The 22,065-nt window shown below is 45.4% G+C and overlaps 1 protein-coding gene across 1 annotated transcript; it reads right to left on the reverse strand.

The window, feature by feature from the left end:
• Window positions 1-16,034: 16,034 nt before the first annotated feature.
• Window positions 16,035-16,690, reverse strand: LOC125554191 (uncharacterized). The gene has a single exon (XM_048717784.2). It carries the CDS (start codon window positions 16,583-16,585, stop codon window positions 16,214-16,216), a length of 372 nt encoding a protein of 123 aa, XP_048573741.2. The 5' UTR covers window positions 16,586-16,690; the 3' UTR covers window positions 16,035-16,213.
• Window positions 16,691-22,065: the final 5,375 nt, after the last annotated feature.

Consider the following 22,065-nt stretch of genomic DNA (forward strand, 5'->3'; position numbering starts at 1 on the left):
TACGAGGTGAGATCCGCCAGTTAAAAATCGAGCTAGAACACCTGCGTGCTGCCCGAGGTAGATCCAGTCCGACTCACGAGGAAATTAAGATAACTGAGCGATTGGTCGAACTCTTCCATCATGAGGAAATGCTGTGGCGCCAGAGGGCGCGTTTGGATTGGCTAGTCCATGGTGATAAAAACACTTTCTTTTTCCATCTAAGAGCTAGTCGCAGGCGCCGTAAAAATCAGATTAAGGCGCTGCAAAGGCCAGACGGGAATATGACGGAGAACAACTTAGAAATGGAGGCTCTAACCACAGACTTTTACAGAGAGCTATACACATCGGGGGGAGTGCAAGACATGGATCAGGTTCTGGATACAGTGCCAACAAAAGTAACACCGGCGATGAATGAGGTTCTCAATGCACCTTACACTCAGCAAGAGGTCAAGCAGGCCCTATTCCAGATGTTTCCTATTAAGGCTCCAGGCCCAGATGGATTCCCGGCACACTTCTTTCAGCGCCATTGGGATTTGTGTGGGGATGAGGTTACCAGCGTGGTCCTTAAAATTGTGGCAGGAACGGAGTCAGCCGCATGCATTAATGACACAATCCTCGTGTTGATCCCAAAGGTAAAAAAAATCCTACACTCCTGTCACAGTTCCGCCCAATCAGCTTGTGTAATGTTTTATACAAGATTGCATCGAAGGTCATCGCCAATAGGCTGAAACAAATATTACCAGATATCATCTCCGATGAGCAATCCGCTTTTGTCCCTGACAGAATGATAACTGACAATATCATAACTGCTTATGAGTGTCTGCATTTCATGAAGCGAAACGGGGCAAAGAAGCATCAATCATGTGCACTTAAGCTCGACATGATGAAGGCATATGATAGGGTTGAGTGGGCGTATCTCCGGGCCATCATGCTTAAGCTGGGCTTCACTAAGAACTGGGTAGATATTGTTATGAGCATGGTGACTTCAGTTAAATTTTCAGTCATGTTCAATGGGAGGAAACTAGAGGAATTTCAGCCTTCGAGAGGAATCCGCCAAGGGGACCCGATATCACCGTACTTGTTCTTGTTAGCAGCAGAGGGCCTATCGTGCCTGTTAAAATCAAAAAGTGAGTCATCCAACTTGAGTGGGATACAGGTGGCGCCTACGGCACCTCCGGTAAACCATCTCTTATTCGCCGATGACAGCCTGCTGTTCTTCAAGGCAAATAGTATGGGAGCTACCGAGGTGAACCAGGTGTTGGAAGCCTAATGTCAAGCATTAGGTCAGCGAATAAACTATGCAAAATCCTCAATTTTTTCAGCAAGGGTGTTCCTGACAGCATGCAGAACCAGATTAAGGGACTCCTCAATGTTCCTAATGAAACCCTAAATGAGAAGTACCTTGGGATGCCCTCTGATATTGGAAGTTCGAAGAACGGGGCCTTTAAATACCTCAAAGACAGACTTTGGAGTAAGATTCAAGGGTGGATTGAAAAATCCTTGTCTACAGCGGGAAAGGAAGTCTTGGTCAAATCGGTCGTGCAAGCAGTGCCGGTATACTCCATGTCCTGCTTCAAGCTTCCAAGAGGCCTTTGCGAGCACCTCAACAAATTAATAAGGAAATTCTGGTGGGGCAGTAAGAATGGGCAGCGTAAACCCCATTGGGTCTCATGGCAAGAGATTACAAAACCAAAAACAATGGGAGGTTTGTTGGGGAACGTAGCAGAAATTCAAAATTTTCTACGAATCACCAAGATCAATCTATGGAGTAATCTAGCAACGAGGGGAAGGAGAGTGCATCTACATACCCTTGTAGATCGCTAAGCGGAAGCGTTCAAGTGAACGGGGTTGATGGAGTCGTACTGTCGTGATCCAAATCACCGATGATCCTAGTGCCGAACGGACGGCACCTCCGTGTTCAACACACGTACAGCCTGGTGACGTCTCCTATGCCTTGATCTAGCAAGGGGAGAAGGAGAGGTTGGGAAGACTCCATCCAGCAGCAGCACGACGGCGTGGTGGTGGTGGAGGAGCGTGGTACTCCAGCAGGGCTTCGCCAAGCACCGCAAGAGACGAGGAGGGAGAGGGGTAGGGCTGCGCCAAGAAGGAGATTGAATCGTGTGTATGGCAGCCCAAAACCTCAAGTATATATAGGGGGAGGGGAGGGGCTGCGCCCCCACCTAGGTTTCCACCCCTAGGGGTGGCGGCCAGCCCTAGATCCCATCTAGGGGGCGGCCAAGGGGGGAGAGAGGGGGCGCACCACTAGGTGGGCCTTAGGCCCATCTGAGCCTAGGGTTTGCCCCCTTCCACTCTCCCTTGCGCCTTGGGCCTTGGTGGGGGGTGCACTAGCCCACCTGGGGCTGGTCCCCTCCCACACTTGGCCCATGCAGCCCTCCGGGGCTGGTGGCCCCACTTGGTGGACCACCGGGACCCTCCCGGTGGTCCCGGTACATTATCGATAAAACCCGAAACTTTTCCGGCGACCAAAACAGGACTTCCCATATATAAATCTTTACCTCTGGACCATTTCGGAACTCCTCGTGACGTCCGGGATCTCATCCGGGACTCCGAACAACATTCGGTAGCCACGTATATCTATTCCCTATAACCCTAGCGTCATCGAACCTTAAGTGTGTAAACCCTACGGGTTCGGGAACCATGCAGACATGACCGAGATAACTCTCCGGTCAATAACCAACAACGGGATCTGGATACCCATGTTGGCTCCCACATGTTCCACGATGATCTCATCGGATGAACCACGATGTCGCGGATTCAGTCAATCCCGTATACAATTCCCTTTGTCTATCGGTACGATACTTGCCCGAGATTCGATCGTCGGTATCCCGATACCTTGTTCAATCTCGTTACTGGCAAGTCTCTTTACTCGTTCTGTAACACATCATTCCATGATCAACTCCTTGATCACATTGTGCACATTATGATGATGTCCTACCGAGTGGGCCCAGAGATACCTCTCCATTTACACGGAGTGACAAATCCCAGTCTCGATTCGTGCCAACCCAACAGACACTTTCGGAGATACCTGTAGTGTACCTTTATAGCCACCCAGTTACGTTGTGACGTTTGGCACACCCAAAGCACTCCTACGGTATCCGGGAGTTGCACAATCTCATGGTCTAAGGAAATGATACTTGACATTAGAAAAGCTTTAGCATACGAACTACACGATCTTGTGCTAGGCTTAGGATTGGGTCTTGTCCATCACATCATTCTCCTAATGATGTGATCCCGTTATCAACGACATCCAATGTCCATGGTCAGGAAACCGTAACCATCTATTGATCAACGAGCTAGTCAACTAGAGGCTTACTAGGGACATGGTGTTGTCTATGTATCCACACATGTATTTGAGTTTCCTATCAATACAATTCTAGCATGGATAATAAACAATTATCATGAACAAGGAAATATAATAATAACCAATTTATTATTGCCTCTAGGGCATATTTCCAACAGTCTCCCACTTGCACTAGAGTCAATAATCCAGTTCACATCGATATGTGATTAACACTCAAGGTCACATCCCCATGTGACTAACACCCAAGAGTTCTGGGTTTGATCATGTTATGCTTGTGAGAGAGGTTTCAGTCAACGGGTCTGCAGCATTCAGATCCATATGTACTTCGCAAATTTCTATGTCATCTTGTAGATGCAACCACTACGCTATATTTGGAGCCATTTCAAATAACTGTTCTACTTGGAGCTTTTCTAAATTGTTGCTCCATTATACGTATCCGGTATCTCTACTCAGAGCTATCCGAATAGGTGTTAAGCTTGCATCGACGTAACTCTTTACGTCGAACTCTTTATCACCTCCATAACTGAGAAACATATCCTTATTCCTCTAAGGATAATTTAGACCGCTATCTTGTGATCTACTCCTAGATCACCTTTGTACCCTCTTGCCAAATATGTGGCAAGGCACACGTCAGGTGTGGTACTCAGCATGACATACCGTATGGAGCCTATGACAAAAGCATAGGGGACGACCTTCGTCCTTCCTCTTTCTTCTGCCGTGGTCTAGCTTTAAGTCTTAACTTCATACCTTACAACTCAGGCAAGAACTCCTTCTTTGACTGATCCATCTTGAACACCTTCAAGATCATGTCAAGGTATGTGCTCATTTGAAAGTACCATTAAGCGTTTTGATCTATTTATATAGATCTTGATGCTCAATGTTCAAGTAGCTTAATCCAGGCTTTCCATTGAAAATCACTTTCCAAATAACCCTATATGCTTTCCAGAAATTCTACGTCATTTCTGATCAACAACATATACTCATCAGAAATTCTATAGTGCTCCCACTCACTTCTTTGGAAATACAAGTTTCTCATAAACTTTGTATACACCCAAAACTTTGATCATCTCATCAAAGCATACATTCCAACTCCGAGATGCTTACTCCAGTCCTTAGAAGGATTGTTGGAGCTTTGCATACTTGTTAGCATCTTTCAGGATTGACAAAACCTTCCGGTTGTATCATATACAACCTTTCCTCAAGAAAATCGTCGAGGAAACAATGTTTTGACATCCTATCTGCAAGATTTCATAAATAATGCAGTAATCGCTAATATAATTCCAACAGACTCTCAGCATCGCTACGAGTGAGAAAGTCTCATCGTAGTCAACTCCTTGAACTTGTCGGAAAACATCTTAACGACAAGTCGAGCTTTCTTAATGGTGATACTTACCATCATTGTCCGTCTTCCTTTTAAAATCCATATGTACCTAACAGCCTTACGACCATCAAGTAGTTCTTCCAAAGTCTACACCTTGTTTTCATATATGGATCCTCTCTCGGATTATATGGCCTCGAGCCATTTTGGAATCCAGGCCCACCATCGCTTCTCCATAGCTCATAGGTTCATTGTTGTCTAGCAACATGACTTCCAAGACAGGATTATGTACCACTCTAAAGTAGTACGCATCCTTGTCATCCTACGAGGTTTGGTAGTGACTTGATCTGAAGTTTCATGATCACTATCATAAGCTTCCACTTCAATTGGTGTAGGTGCCGCAGGAACAACTCCCTATGCCCTGCCACACACTAGTTGAAGAGACAGTTCAATAACCTCATCAAGTCTCCACCATCCTCCCACTCAATTCTTTCGAGAGAAACTTTTCCTTGGGAAAGGACCCGATTCTAGAAACAATCCCTTATTGCTTTCGGATCTGAGACAGGAGATACACCCAACTGTTTTGGGTGTCCTATGAAGATGCATTTATCCGCTTTGGGTTCAAGCTTGTCAGCCTGAAACTTTTCACATAAGCGTCGCAGCCCCAAACCTTTTAACAAATGACAGCTTAGGTTTCTCTAAACCATAGTTCATACGGTGTCATCTCATCAGAATTACGTGGTGCCCTATTTAAAGTGAATGTGGTTGTCTCTAATGCCTAACCCATAAACTATCGTGGTAATTCAATAAGAGACATCATGGTATGCATCATATCCAATAGGGTGCAGTTATGATGTTCGGACACACCATCATACTATGGTGTTTCAGGCTGTATTAGTTGTGAAACAATTTCCACAATGTCTTAATTCTGTGCCAAACTCGTAATTCATATATTCATCTCTATGATCATATCATAGATATTTTATCCTCTTGTCACAACGATCTCTCACCTTCACCCTGAAATTACTTGAACCTTTCAATAATTCAGACTCGTGATTCATCAAGTAAATATACTCAACATCTACTCAAATCATCTGTGAAGTAAGAACATAACGATATCCACTACACGCCTCAGCACTCATTGGACTACACACATAAAAATGTATTACTTCCAACAAGTTGCTTTCTAGTTCCATTTTACTGAAAACGAGGCTCTCAGTCATCTTTCCCATGTGGTATGATTTGCATGTCTCAAGTGATTCAAAATCAAGTGAGTCCAAATGGTCCATTTGCATGGAGTTTCTTCATGCATATACACCAATAGACATGGTTCGCATGTCTCAAACTTTTCAAAAACGAGTGAGCCCAAAGATCCATCAACATGGAGCTTCTTCATGCGTTTTATACCGATATGACTTACGTGGCAGTGCCACAAGTAGGTGGTACTATCATTACTATCTTATATCTTTTGGCATGAACATGTGTATCACTACGATCAAGATTCAATAAACCATTCATTTTAGGTGCAAGACCATTGAAGGTATTATTCAAATAAACAAAGTAACCATTATTCTCCTTAAATGAATAACCGTATTGCGATAGACATAATCCAATCATGTCTATGCTCAATGCAAGCACCAATCTCGATGGTAGAGGGAGCGTGCGATGCTTGATCACATCAAGCTTGGGAAAAACTTCCAACACGTATCGCCAGCTCACCTTTAGCTAGTCTCCATTTACTCCGCAGCCTTTTATTTCGAGTTTACTAACACTTAGCAACCGAACCGGTATCTAATACCATGGTGCTACTAGGAGTACTAGCAAAGTACACATTAACACAATGTATATCCAATATACTTCTATCGACCTTGCCAGCCTTCTCATCTACCAAGTATCTAGGGTAATTCTGCTCCAGTGGTTGTTCCCCTTATTACAGAAGCACTTAGTCTCGGGTTTGGGTTCAACCTTGGGTTTCTTTACTAGAGCAGCAGCTGATTTGCCGTTTCATGAAGTATCCCTTCTTGCCCTTGCCTTTCTTGAAACTAGTGGTTTCACCAACCATCAACAATTGATGCTCCTTCTTGATTTCTACTTTTGTGGTGTCAAACATCGCGAATATCTCAAGGATCATCATATATGTCCCTGATATATTATAGTTCATCACGAAGCTCTAGCAGCTTGGTGGTAATGAGTTCGGAGAAACATCACTATCTCATCTGGAAGATCAACTCCCACTCGATTCAAATGATTGTTTTACTCAGACAATATGAGCACAAGCTCAACAATTGAGCTTTTCTCCGTTAGTTTCCAGGCTAAGAAAATCGTCGGAGGTCTTATACCTCTTGACGTGGGCACGAGCCTGAAATCCCAATTACAGCCCTCGAAACATCTCATATGTTTTGCGACGTTTCAAAACGTCTTCAGTGCCTCAACTCTAAACCGTTTAACTGAACTATCACGTAGTTATCAAAATGTGTATGTCAGATGTTCGCAACATCCACAGACGACGTTCGAGGTTCAGCACACTGAGCGGTGCATTAAGGACACAAGCCTTCTATGAAGCAATGAGGACAATCCTCAGTTTACGGACCTAGTCCGCATAATTGCTACTATCAACTTTCAACTAAATTTTCTCCAGGAACATATCTAAACAGTAGAACTGAAGCGCGAGCCACGACATAATTTGCGAAGACCTTTTGACTATGTTCAGGATAATTAAGTTCATCTTATGAACTCCCACTCATATAGACATCCCTCTAGTCATCTAAGTGATTACATGATCCGAGTCAACTAGGCCGTGTCTGATCATCACGTGAGACGGACTAGTCAACATCGGTGAACATCTTCATGTTGATCGTATCTTCTATACGACTCATGTTCGACCTTTCGGTCTTCTGTGTTCCGAGGCCATGTCTGTACATGCTAGGCTCGTCAAGTCAACCTAAGTGTTTGCATGTGTAAATCTGTCTTACACCCGTTGTATGTGAACATTGGAATCTATCACACCCGATCATCACGTGGTGCTTCGAAACAACGAACTGTCGCAACGGTGCATAGTTAGGGGGGACACTTTCTTGAAATTATTATGAGGGATCATCTTATTTACTACCGTCGTTCTAAGTAAACAAGATGCAAAAACATGATAAACATCACATGCAATCAAATAATAGTGACATGATATGGCCAATATCATATAGCTCCTTTGATCTCCATCTTGGGGCTCCATGATCATCTTGTCACCGGCATGACACCATGATCTCCATCATCATGATCTCCATAATCGTGTCTCCATGAAGTTGCTCGCCAACTATTACTTCTACTACTATGGCTAACATGTTTAGCAATAAAGTAAAGTAATTTACATGGCGTTTCTCAATGACACGCAGGTCATACAAAAAATAAAGACAACTCCTATGGCTCCTGCCGGTTGTCATACTCATCGACATGCAAGTCGTGATTCCTATTACAAGAACATGATCTCATACATCACATATATATCATTCATCACATCCTTTGGCCATATCACATCACAAAACACTTGCTGCAAAAACAAGTTAGACGTCCTCTAATTGTTGTTGCAAGTTTTTACGTGGCTGCTATAGGTTTCTAGCAAGAACGTTTCTTACCTATGCCAAAACCACAACGTGAATTGCCAATTTCTATTTACCCTTCATAAGGACCCTGTTCATCGAATCCGATCTGACTAAAGTGGGAGAGACAGACACCCGCCAGCCACCTTATGCAACTAGTGCATGTCAGTCGGTGGAACCGGTCTCACGTAAGCGTACGTGTAAGGTTGGTCCGGGCTGCTTCATCCCACGATGCCGCCGAATCAAGATAAGACTAGTAACGGCAAGATAATTGACAATATCGACGCCCACAACTACTTTGTGTTCTACTCGTGCATAGTAACTACGCATAGACCTAGCTCATGATGCCACTGTTGGGGAACGTAGCAGAAATTCAAAATTTTCTACGCATCACCAAGTTCAATCTATGGAGTAATCTAGCAACGAGGGGAAGGAGAGTGCATCTACATACCCTTGTAGATCGCTAAGCGGAAGCGTTCAAGTGAACGGGGTTGATGGAGTCGTACTCGTCGTGATCCAAATCACCGATGATCCTAGTGCCGAACGGACGGCACCTCCGTGTTCAACACACGTACAGCCTGGTGACGTCTCCTACGCCTTGATCCAGCAAGGGGAGAAGGAGAGGTTGGGAAGACTCCATCCAGCAGCAGCACGACGGCATGGTGGTGGTGGAGGAGCGTGGTACTCCAGCAGGGCTTCACCAAGCACCGCAAGAGACGAGGAGGGAGAGGGGTAGGGCTGCGCCAAGAAGGAGATTGAATCGTGTGTATGGCAGCCCAAAACCTCAAGTATATATAGGGGGAGGGGAGGGGCTGCGCCCCCACCTAGGTTTCCACCCCTAGGGGTGGCGGCCAGCCCTAGATCCCATCTAGGGGGCGGCCAAGGGGGGAGAGAGGGGGCGCACCACTAGGTGGGCCTTAGGCCCATCTGAGCCTAGGGTTTGCCCCCTTCCACTCTCCCTTGCGCCTTGGGCCTTGGTGGGGGGAGCACCAGCCCACCTGGGGCTGGTCCCCTCCCACACTTGGCCCATGCAGCCCTCCGGGGCTGGTGGTCCCACTTGGTGGACCACCGGGACCCTCCCGGTGGTCCCGGTACATTACCGATAAAACCCGAAACTTTTCCGGCGACCAAAACAGGACTTCCCATATATAAATCTTTACCTCCGGACCATTCCGGAACTCCTCGTGACGTCCGGGATCTCATCCGGGACTCCGAACAACATTCGGTAAGCACGTATATCTATTCCCTATAACCCTAGCGTCATCGAACCTTAAGTGTGTAAACCCTACGGGTTCGGGAACCATGCAGACATGACCGAGATAACTCTCCGGTCAATAACCAACAGCAGGATCTGGATACCCATGTTGGCTCCCACATGTTCCACGATGATCTCATCGGATGAACCACGATGTCGCGGATTCAGTCAATCCCATATACAATTCCCTTTGTCTATCGGTACGATACTTGCCCGAGATTCGATCGTCGGTATCCTGATACCTTGTTGAATCTCGTTACCGGCAAGTCTCTTTACTCGTTCTGTAACACATCATTCCGTGATCAACTCCTTGATCACATTGTGCACATTATGATGATGTCCTACCGAGTGGGCCCAGAGATACCTCTCCATTTACACGGAGTGACAAATCCCAGTCTCGATTCGTGCCAACCCAACAGACACTTTCGGAGATACCTGTAGTGTACCTTTATAGCCACCCAGTTACGTTGTGACGTTTGGCACACCCAAAGCACTCCTACGGTATCCGGGAGTTGCACAATCTCATGGTCTAAGGAAATGATACTTGACATTAGAAAAGCTTTAGCATACGAACTACACGATCTTGTGCTAGGCTTAGGATTGGGTCTTATCCATCACATCATTCTCCTAATGATGTGATCCCGTTATCAACGACATCCAATGTCCATGGTCAGGAAACCATAACCATCTATTGATCAACGAGCTAGTCAACTAGAGGCTTACTAGGGACATGGTGTTGTCTATGTATCCACACATGTATCTGAGTTTCCTATCAATACAATTCTAGCATGGATAATAAACAATTATCATGAATAACCAATTTATTATTGCCTCTAGGGCATATTTCCAACAAGGTTTGGGGTTCAAAGATTTTGAACCTTTTAATTTGGCAATGTTAGCAAGACAGGCCTGGCGCCTACTCCAACACCCGGAGTCACTATGTGCACGGTTACTGAAGAGCATCTATTATCCACAGTCAACCATCCTCGATGCAACTCTAGGGGGGCACCCTAGTCAGATATGGAGGGCTATAGTTGAGGGGTGCGACACACTCAAACTTGGCCTGATCAAACGTATCGGTAATGGGGAAAGCACGAACATATGGGAGGATAATTGGTTGCCCAGAGAGGAAATGTTGAGACCATATGGCTGCATCAACGCAAATCCTCCTTTGATGGTCTCAGAACTAATGGACGCCACTTCGGCCTCATGGGATATGAATAAGCTAAATGCCACGTTCCTGAGTTTTGATGCAAAGGTGATTTCTAGTATCCCTTTATGTACTATGAATGTCCTAGATTTCTGGAGCTGGGCTCATGAGAGACGGGGCCAATTTTCAGTAAAGTCTGCATATAATATGCTAGTAACAATCAAGCAAAGGAGAGAAGCATGGCTATATGGATCAGCCGGGCCCTCATCTTCTCGCATGAGGGTTCATGGAAAACATTGTGGAAAGTTGAGGTTCCTTCAAAAGTCCGTATGTTTCTTTGGAGACTGGCCAAGCAATCTCTACCAACTGAGGATGTGAGGGCGCATCACGACATGTCAACTTCGAGCACATGCGGCTTCTGCGGGGCTAAAGATTCGTGGCGCCACTCCCTCCTGGAATGTACTGTTCCAGATGCACGTGGGCTCTGGTAGACGAGGAACTTGCCTGTTCTTTGGTTGCGTCTACTGAGATGAGAGCTAAGAGCTGGTTATTCAATCTACTCGACACTCTCTCTCACAAAAAGTTTGTCCTCCTGACGGTAACATTATGGGCGATCTGGTCGTCTAGAAGAAAGGCGATACATGAGGCAATCTTCCAAACTCCCCATTGAAAGAACATGCGGTGCCCCCATGTTTGGTTTTGGTAATTGATGACAATCTCTATGGACTAATGGTTGCCTTGAGTTATATTTGAAGGTTTTGTCCATAGGATTGTCTTGAAGTCCATGTGTTGGTTTCAAGGAGTTTATGAGATGGCCAAAGTGCTTTTCAAGGAATTATCCAAAGATTGGTCATGTGTGAGTTGAGATGGCCAAAGTGCTTTTCAAGGAATTATCCAAATATTGGTCATGTGTGAGTTGAGCTTATTGCAAGCATGTCTTGAAGAAGAATATTGTGTGATCATTCATGTTTACCTTCAAGACATCATCCAAATGAAGAGAGTTGGAAAGATTCAATGTTGATCAAGACTAAGTCAAGAGTGAATCAAGTTGATCAACTCACAAAGCGTAGAAGAAGTACCGAGAGGGATCAAGTGATCCCATGGTATGGTAAGCATTGTCCATTACGCTTTGTGTACTAACCCATGGTCTACGTGAGAGTTCTTTTTGGGGTTAGGTATGTTTCCATGGTCTTGCGTCAAGAGGAAGATCTCATACAACCCATGGAGGATGACATCAAGTGGTGATCGTCATCAAGTTTGCAGTGTGCAAGTTCAAGTGGAGCAACTCGAAGAGTGGCTCACCCATAATGGAGTATGGGGGAGCAATCAAGCTTGAAGCTTGCCGTCCATTGTGGTGTCAATGGAATTGTGAAGATGTGCCAAAGAGTGGCTCACCCATAGTGGAGTATGGGGGAGCAATCAACTAGTCTTCATCGAGCCAACACAATCAAGAAAGGTGGTCCAACTTGAGGAAGTCAAGATCGTCATCATCTAGCTCAAGTGGACTATGTGCAAGGCAAAGGTTTGCCCTTGATAGGTCTTCTATGTTACCGGTCTCATAGTGGTAGTTGGGAGACCGGGTTGTAGGATCGATTGTCGTAGTATCAAGGGGGGCTCTCTAGTGAGTAGCTTGATCGTATCGTTCGTCGAGAGCTCAAACCATTGCATCCTTGCATTATCTTTCTTGGTTCTTGTTTGGTTCCATTTGTGAGTCTTAGAGCTTATGGTCATCTTGATGACAAGCCTGAGTTCATCGAAAACGGAGTTCGCATGCATCTTCTATGATGTTTTCGGTGTTGGAGGTTTTACCGGTCTTATCTGAGGAAGGGTTCTCATCATTTTATTATGGTCCTTTTCTCATTTGCTTATTATTGTTATTTCTCTCAAGATTGTGTTAGCCCTTGTCGTTATCTTTCCAACAAACTTGGTTTCGTTGTATTCGGAGATCGTATGCGAAAGTTGTGGCTGTTTTGATATTGCCTGTTTTACACAGAGAGGTTGTACCGCCCCATGGAGAGGTTGTACCGCTTGACCGGTACAACCAGTGTTTGGAGCGGTTGTACCGCTCCAGAATTGGTCCGGAGGTTGTACCGGTCATGTACCGCTCTACCACCGGACTGGTCTCTGTTGTGGTGCGGTTGTTGGGCGGTTGTGGGCCGGTTGTACCGCTTATTGCCTGTTACCGGTTGTACCGGTGCTCATAGAGGTTGTATCGCTCCTATGTTATTCTGTACATAACGGGCAGATTCATGGGGACCTATTTAAGGGGGTCTTCTTCCCCAATGGTTCCCCATCTCTTGAGCTCGTTTTTGCCCCCATTGTTGACCTTCTTTGAGCTTGCTAACTCTCAATCCCTCCATGGATTCTTGCTAGTTTTTGAGGGAAAAGAGAGAGGAGATCTAGATCCACACTTCCACCAATCACTTTCTCCTCTATGTGAGGGGAACCCCTTGGATCTAGATCTTGGAGTTCTTGGTGTTCTCCTCCTTGTTCTTCCTCTCATTTTCCTCCCTAGCATTAGTTGCTTTGGTGGGATTTGGGAGAGAAGGACTTGGGCACTCCGTGTGCCCTTGCCATTCCATTTGGTGCATAGGTTTGAGTTCTCCACGATGATACGTGGAAGTTACAAGTTGAGAAGCTTATTACTCTTGGGTGCTTGGTACCCTTGAGCTTGTTCCTCTTGGGTGCTTGGGCGCCCTAGACGGTTGGTGGTGTTCGGAGCTCAATCATTGTGGTGTAAAGCTCCGGGCAAGCGTTGGGGTCTCCAATTAGGTTGTGGAGATCGCCCCGAGCAATTTGACGGGTTTCGGTGATCGCCCCCAAGGGTTGCCAAAGTGTACGGGTTCAGTGACCGCCCCCAAGGGTTGCCAAAGTGTACGGGTTCGGTGACCGCCCCCAAGGGTTGTCATTTGTACGGGTTCGGTGACTGCCCTCAAGGGTCCCTTAGTGGAATCACGGCATCTTGCATTGTGCGAGGGCGTGAGGAGATTACGGTGGCCCTAGTGGCTTCTTGGGGAGCATTGTGCCTCCACACCGCTCCAAACGGAGATTAGCATCCGCAAGGGTGTGAACTTCGGGATACATCGTCGTCTCCGTGTGCCTCGGTTATCTCTTACCCGAGCTCTTTACTTATGCACTTTACTTTGTGATAGCCATATTGTTTCTTGTCATATATCTTGCTATCACATAGTTGCTTATCTTGCTTAGCATAAGTTGTTGGTGCACATAGGTGAGCCTAGTTGTTTTAGGTTTTGTGCTTGACAAATTAACCGCTAGGTTTATTCCGCATTTGTTCAAGCCTAAATCGTAATTATTTTAAAACGCCTATTCACCCCCCCTCTAGGCGACATCCACGATCTTTCACCCATGCTACACATGCATTCATAAATCGCTTCATCGTTGATCTAGACCAAGTACGGGTGACTAAACCAACACCAAATACTGCACCAAGGGTACATCAAGCAGCTCCAAGACCAAGCACCCCACCTATGCAAAGATCCATGTCGACGCAGCGGTTCGCACCGACAGAGGCGGGTCGGCAGCAGCTATATGCCGGAACACCCAAGGAGCCTACCTAGGCAGCTCAGCTCTGATAATTGCTGGCGTTTGTGACCCAGCAACACTAGAAGCCATCGCATGTAGGGAAGCAATTGCCTTGGCCCAAGATCTTGGTCTACATCGATTCATTGTTTCCTCTGATTGCAGGCAAGTCATCGAGGATATTTCCAAAGGGAGCCAGGGTCCATATGGAGCTATTGTGGCGGAGATCAAGGCTAGAGCCATTCCTTTTTCTTGTAATTTCATTTTTGAAAGTCTGGTAGTTAATGTAGAAGCTCATAAACTAGCAAGATTTGCTCTTTCCCTTTCGAAGGGACGTCATGTGTGGCTTGGCCAACCCCATGACCAAGTTTGTATCCCACCTCGTGCGGACTTTGATTAATAAATTGGCTTTCCCCTAAAAAAAAGCTCATGCGACTAAAGGCTTTTCTCTAAAATAAAAAAAATGCAACTAAAGGCTTTGTGAGATTGTCTCAAGAAAAAAAGGTTTCTCATGAAAAGGAAGGAGGGCACCGCTAGGGATCAGACTACTGATCCTAGCGCCCCATCAGACCAGCATGGACCAGCCTACCACCGTTAGATTTGAGAGAACCTAGCAAGTTAATTACAAGTTTATTAGTGCTCAGGACGTGGACCTTCTATTCTGCTTCCATATAAATGCACCGTGCCTATTGCTTCCTATTGGTAACTGCAACCTTGAATTATGCCTATGCTTCAGTAGTTTTGGTAAGGGCATGTACAATGGTGCTATCTTAGAAGTGTCATGTAGGATAAATGATGAGGTGGAGGAGAGAGAACTCATAAGAAAAGGCTTGTCTTCTCTTATTTAAGATAAGACAAGAGATGATATCTTAGCACAATATGTGTCACCACGTTTTTAGGAATAACTAGTTATGAAGATAAGGCTAAGAAATGACCCATTGTAGACATCTTTTTGTGTCATCTCTTAATTACATGCAAGATCTAAGATAAAATTATCTTATCAACCATTGTACATGCCCTAACTGCACCCTTGAATCACGCCTATGCTTCAGTAGTAGTTTTTCAGTTTACTTGTAATTTTGTTGCTTCACATGAAAATAGCGGTGCAACATATATGGATTCGTACAAACTTTAAATTATGCACCCATAAAAAAACTTTATATTATGCAACAAATATAAAAGATCATCTTTCGACATTTGTGCCTTTGTGTTATGTACGCAGTTCATTACTTGCTTCCTACATAGTTTTGTGAAGCTTCAAAAGTTTTCATTAGGTGCTTCTTCAACAAATAATAAAATAAACAAAACATGCTGAAAAATTCTTTCCATTCTCTGCTTCAATAGTAAACCAACGTGTATGCACATGCTCATGTTATTTGCTTCCTGATTATCTCTATATTGCTTCAAACCTTAAGCATCATTGCATGGTAAAAAAACAAAAACAAAAAGCTGGAGTCCGGTGCGCACACACACACACCAACGGATGTTCTTGCCTGGAAGTAGCGCTGCATTTTGTCTCGTTAGGCACCCACCAATCGTGCTGGGTTTATAAAACTCGGCATGTCGCTGTCCCGTGGTCGGCAACGCGACTATGGTTCCATCGCCAAGATCATGGCAGCGAAGTGGTCAAGCTGTTCGACGTGTTGTGTCACCATTTTTTCAGACTTCAGAGAGTAACATATATCATGGTGGCCCGGCTTCTGAGCAAGCAGTGGACAGTTGACATGTTCTTGCCGGACCGAGTGAAAGTGAGCAGTACAAGTAAGCGCGTTGTGACATGCAGACGCGTTGGAGATGATGGAAAAAGAACAGGAGATCAAAATGTTCAGATGAAGGACGTGCGTGCCAGCAACTAGGAAGACAGCTGCAATGCATCGAGGTTCAGTAGCGACCAAGAGATTTATTCTTTCTATAATTTACTATAGTATTTTTCATCTCACTGTCGTAACTTATAACAGATGATCTGAACATTATGCACACTAGCATCTGGAAAAGAAGAGGAAGAAAAATAAAAGAATGGGTAGACTGAACAACAAAGAATGTGATGAGATGATGGTCTTCAGGCGTCCTGGGAGTAGAAGTCGATGATGTCCTGGAGGTCGGGCTGGAGAAGGGAGGCGGCGGAGCGGTCGTGGCAGCCGGCGAGCCAGAGGATGTGCTCGAAGAGGATGGCGTCCACGTCCACGAAGAGGGCCTTGCCCCTGCGTTCCTCCTTCCTGGCCGCCGTCTCCAGGAGCACCCGGAACGGGTAGGTGTCGAGCACCAGCTGGTCCACCGCGAACACCCGCCGCTCCTTCCCGACCACCACCGTCACCGTCGCCGGGGGCGGGGGCGGGCCGGCGGCCTCCTGGTCGCCGTCGAGGGAGTGGTACCCGAGGCGGTAGGCGGACGCGGTCGACGGCCGCCGGAGGAAGACGCAGCAGCCGGCCATGGCGAGTGCTTCTTTCTTGGACGACTCCTGTGCTTCTGTGGACGCGTTGGGGGTGGGCGTGGGAGTGGGTTCCGTGGGAGGGCGCGGCGAGGTGGTTTATACTGGGAGACGGGATCGTGGGCGGGTCGAGCCGTTGGAGGTTGGAGCTGGGTGTCTCGGGGTAGCCGTTGGACCGGGCCAGGCGGCGCAGGACAGGGGGTGATGGAAAGGGACAGGCGGGGGCCGCGTCCTGGACCAGCTCCCTCTGTCCGCCACTCGTCCGTGTTTCTCTATCCTTCTTCCTTTTTCCTCTTCTCCGTCGATCTCGTCTCTGACTTGGCCCCGCCGGCTGGAGAGCTCACCGTGATAACTCGTCAAGTGGTTGTCGAGACGTGTAGGCTGTGGAGACACGCGGTGTTTGCGCTGGGACGGAGTGGTGGGCTGTTCGTCACGGCCACACGGGCACGAGTGCACGACGATGCCGAGCGCGTGGCCGTGGGTTGTGACGATTGTGACGTGCCCCCGTTGCGCGTTGCATCGCCATCGCGCGCGCCAGAGTACGCGGTGCGGATAACACGCCTTCACATGTTCAGTTTGATGCTACAACTTTGAAAATACGAAATTATAGTCACTTAACTTGATTTAAGCATGCAGATACGATCATAAAACGCGCATGCAGATGTATCTGTGTGTAGGGCTCTATCTGTCAATGAGTGATGGCACACATTTTTGCACAAAGCACCTTCGTGTTTTCTTGCGGTAAAAGCTGAACACTTCCACACATTTTTGCACACACTCGTATTTTTTATGGGACTGTCTATTTAACATCCGACTGAAATTTAATTAAGCTTCAGTCGAATTTTTGTACGTCCATGTACCTGCCGCGTTGTATGTCTTTTCTTCATGATGATCTATTGTCACGCTTGGGCCTTATCCGTACGCACGTTTACCGGATGGCCAAATGAATTCGACCGGCCGGACTAGTCCCGCTACAAAAACAACAAAAACATAAACGAGGGGCAGGGGAAGCCTACATGCTCAACATCTGAGAAACACCTGAACCAATGGGGCCAAAAAAAAAGCCTGCAAGCCTGTTCATAATTGCCAGAGTCAAAGGGGCAAAAAGACCAAAAAAGACATCTACATTTATGTACTTCTCACAAAAGCACAAGGTAAAAACAGCTCTAAAAAAACACAAGGTCAAAAGAGATCTCACTGCAAGAACAGCAGAATAGAAATCACACTGTAACAAAAAAATAGAAATTACACTGCAAGTTCTATTGTAGGAGTATATATAGAATTACATTGAACCGGAATATAAATTACAGTGAACAGGAATAGAAATTACACTGTAAGTTCAGTGTGTTAAAACTGAAACTACTGTATATACAAAATTACACTGAACCAGAATAGAAATTACAGTGAACGAGAATAGAAATTACACTGTGAGTTGTATGAGCTAACACTGACACTACTGTAAATATATAACTACAGTAAACAAGAATGGAAATTACAGTGAACGAGAATATAAATTACACTGTAAGTTCAACGAGTTAACACTGAAACTATTGTATATATGTAATTACATTAAACCACAGTCGAAATTACAGTGAACCAGGAATGGAAACTACAGTTAACACTGGAACACATACCGAAAACTGCATCATGGTTATTTTGAAAAAAGTGCATCTGCTAACACATACAAAACACAAATTCAAAGCTTGGTTTTTTTTTGAACCGGGCATTACCTCTTTCCATTAACCGAATAACGGAAATACAACAGTCTTAGAACACTAGAAAAGGAGATGGGAAAGGGGAAAGCGAGTTCAACGCATCGCCGGGAAACCCACCACAGGAACTCGCCTACGAGACACCTGCTGTGGGGCGAAAACCCGACGACACCTACAGTTCTCAACAACCAACGCACACCGGCAACATATTATGCAAAGTACACGACTCATCAGGCCACATCCTCGCGCAGGAGTGAACACAAAAGCAGCCTTGTCCTCCTGGACCAGGGGAGAGTAGATGGAGGTTGAGGACGCGCTCCATCAAGTTGTCGTCGAATCTTCTGTCGCAGCGGCGCAGATCATCATCATGTTGCTTGTGCTGCTCCTCAGCATTTGTGACCCACGCTCCATCGCCTCACGGTCTGCCCCCTTCAAGAGACCTGCCCAGTAGGTGATGAAGACACAAGCGGAAAACACAATCTCAAAAGGAGTTTTAGGAAGCTTAAACTCGAAGGTTGCTCTGTTACGATAGTTCCATACTGCCCAGCAGATGGCAGCAAGGCCGAAGGTATAGAATTTAGCACCATCAGGAAGATAGATATAGCACCAAGTGTAATATTGCCAAATGTTATTGGGACATAAGTCAGTGCCTAGGACTGCTCCCACCGATCGCCAGATCACCCTGGCAACTGGGCAAAGGAAGAAAAGATGTTGCGCCGTCTCACGGGCAGCACAAAACGAACACTTAGCATTGCCAGGCCATTTTCGACGTTTCATAACATCTCTCGTCAGGACCGCGTCCTGAAACAACTGCCACATAAAGATTTTGATCTTAAGGGGAATTTTGGCTTTCCAAATCCACCGATAGTCACACCCTGCAATGTTGCTTTCAAGCAACTTGTACATGGATTTAGTAGTGAAGCGGTGTTTAGGTCCAAGAGCCCAGCCAACCTGGTCTGGTTCAGCTGAAGAGATAGTATTCAACACAGTCGTGCGCATCTCATTCCACATGTTTTCGAGAGGGGGGTTTAGCCTCCTGCAAAACATATTGCCGGCCTCCACTCCTCCCAGTTTGTCAACTGTAATCTTAGGCAGATTACAGATGCTAAACAGCTGTGGATACTGAACACACATAGGAGGCATTCCATTCAAAGAGTCCTCCCAAACTTGAGCTACATCCCCCGAGTTAATCTGGACTGTTCTCCCCCACATGTAGTAATTTTTTACTTTCATAATATTTTTCCAGATGGGAGAATCATTGAACTTGCTTTTCACCGTACCAACCGTATCCCTTTTCAAGTATTTGGCCTTAACGATATCTTGCCAAAGCCCATTTTGAGTATCCAGTTTCCACCACCATTTCACTAGGAGGCTGATATTTTGTTTACGTAAGTCCTTCACACCCAAACCGCCTTTGTCTTTGGAGCGGCACACTCTGCTCCAACGGACCAAGTGATATCTTTTTCGTCCCTCCCAACTTTGCCAGAAAAACCGACGTCTCCTCTTGTCCAGTTTTTCAATGAAGGTTTTAGGGAGAAGGAATATAGCCATATAGTAAAAAACTATACTAGACAAGGATGAATTTAGTAGCGTAAGCCTGCCACCTGATGAAGCATCATTGCCTATCCAGGCTTCACAACATTTGCCAAATTTCTCATCAACAAAGATCCACTGAAGGCATCTAAGAGAGGAGAAACTAACTGGCACTCCTAAGTAACGCATAGGAAAGTGACCAATTTGGCAATTAAAAAGATCCGCATAGTAAGAAAGGATATTGTTGTCACCCCCCACACACAGGATTTCACTTTTGAGATAGTTAATTTTCAGACCTGACATAAGTTCAAACATATAAAGGAGCAGTTTGAGGTTTATTGCAGCAGAGGTGTCATGTCCAAAACATAACACTGTGTCATCTGCGTATTGCAATACAGCAACACCCCCCTCAATAAGGTCAGGGGCTAAGCCAGTAATCATTTTCTCTTTTTGAGCATTGAAGATCATCTTCGAGAGACACTCAACCACTAGATTAAACAGGGAGGGTGAGTGGGGATCGCCCTGGCGAACCCCTTTGCGGCTCACGAAGTAAGGCCCAGTCTCATTATTCAACTTAATGCTCACCGTGCCATTATTCAGGATATTTTTAATCCATTCGCACCATTTATCATTAAAACCCCTTATCCTATGACATTCCAGAAGGAAATCCCAGTTGATTTTGTCATAAGCTTTTTCGAAATCAAGCTTTAAAACCACTTCAATTTTCTTTTTGCTGTGAGTATGATGTAGCACCTCATGCAAAGACAGAATCCCATCCATGATGTTTCTGTTTTTAATGAAGGCATTTTGGCGGCGGCTGATTAGTTTATCCGCATAGATAGCTACCCGGTTATCCAACACCTTTGTAATTAGTTTATAGGGGCAGCGAAGTAGGCAGATGGGGCGGAATTGTTGGATTTTCTTAGCCCCTGTCATTTTAGGAATCAGTGTAATTACACCATAATTCAGCCGGGCAACATCCAAAGTTCCATTATGGAAGGCCTCAAAGATGCGCATGATATCTACCTTAACAAAATCCCATCAAGCTTTATAAAACTCAGCTGGTATGTTATCAGGCCCAGGAGCTCTATTGCTCTCCATGCCAACCAAAGCTGTCCTGACCTCTTCCTCAGAGAAGGGACGGATCAAACATTTATTATCTTGATCGTTCAGCTTCTCATGTTCCCCCCAGGTATCAGGAGAAAGGTGGAAAATATTGCCTGGTGCGGCCCCAAACAACTCCTTATAGTATGAGGTTGCATGATCAAGTAAATTTTGTGTGCCCTCGATCACATCATCCCCATCAGTGAAGGACTAGATAGTATTCTTACGTTTTCTACCATTCGCAATGCGATGATAGTACGCAGTGTTTTGGTCACCTTTCAAAAGCCATCTCTCTCTAGATTGCTGGAGTCTAAACAACTCTTCATTAGTTAGAATGACATTGAGCTCAGCCAAGAGCGAGGCTCTACGACAACAGTTTTCTGCATCAATAATCCCATCTTCCTCTACCTTTTCGATCTCCTCAAGCTCTATATGAATCTCTTTCTTCCTTTTCCTCTCATGACCAAAAATATGGGACCCCCATCCTTTAAAATATTTTTTGAACCTTTTCAACTTGATATTAAGGATGTCAATGGGGTCATTCGATTTAACAGGCTGCTCCCAGATTTCTCTGGCCTTATGCAAAAACAATTCATTGCTCAGCCAACTAAGATCAAAGCGAAATTCTTTCTTCCTAGGGGGCTCTGGTTTACCATCTTTCAAGGAGAGAAGTAGGGGATTGTGATCAGAAATGTCTCTAACTAGTTTCCGAACCGAGACCAAGGGGAATAAATCTTCCCAGGAATAGCTCATAAGAACCCTGTCTAGCTTCTCAAGAGTAGGATGAGCCTGGTGATTTGACCAGGTGTATTTGCCCCCCGATAAGTGAATCTCTCTAAGGCTAAATGCATTGATCACCGAATTGAATTTATCAACATAGGGATTATGTCTCATGTTTTTGTTCTTGTCATCTCCCCCTCTCAAGATATTAAAATCACCACCTATTATATATGGGATATCAATATGAGAATAGAAGGAAGCCATTTCAACAAGGAAGTCCTCCTTAAATTCATCCTGGGCCGCTCCATAAACAACCACAAGTTCCCAGATAACATCTCTCTCTACATCGTGCATAGTGGCTTGTAAGATAAACTTACCCACTTTCCAGGAAACAACCTCATAATTTTCTTTTTT

Source organism: Triticum urartu, chromosome 4A (assembly GCF_056163025.1).
Source record: "Triticum urartu cultivar PI428250 chromosome 4A, HENAU_Tu73, whole genome shotgun sequence".
In the NCBI taxonomy this organism is placed as follows: Eukaryota; Viridiplantae; Streptophyta; class Magnoliopsida; order Poales; family Poaceae; genus Triticum; species Triticum urartu.

Coding starts and splice junctions, on each gene's coding strand:
- LOC125554191 (XM_048717784.2), bottom strand. CDS start 16,585: ATGGCCGGCTGCTGCGTCTTCCTCCGGCGGCCGTCGACCGCGTCCGCC.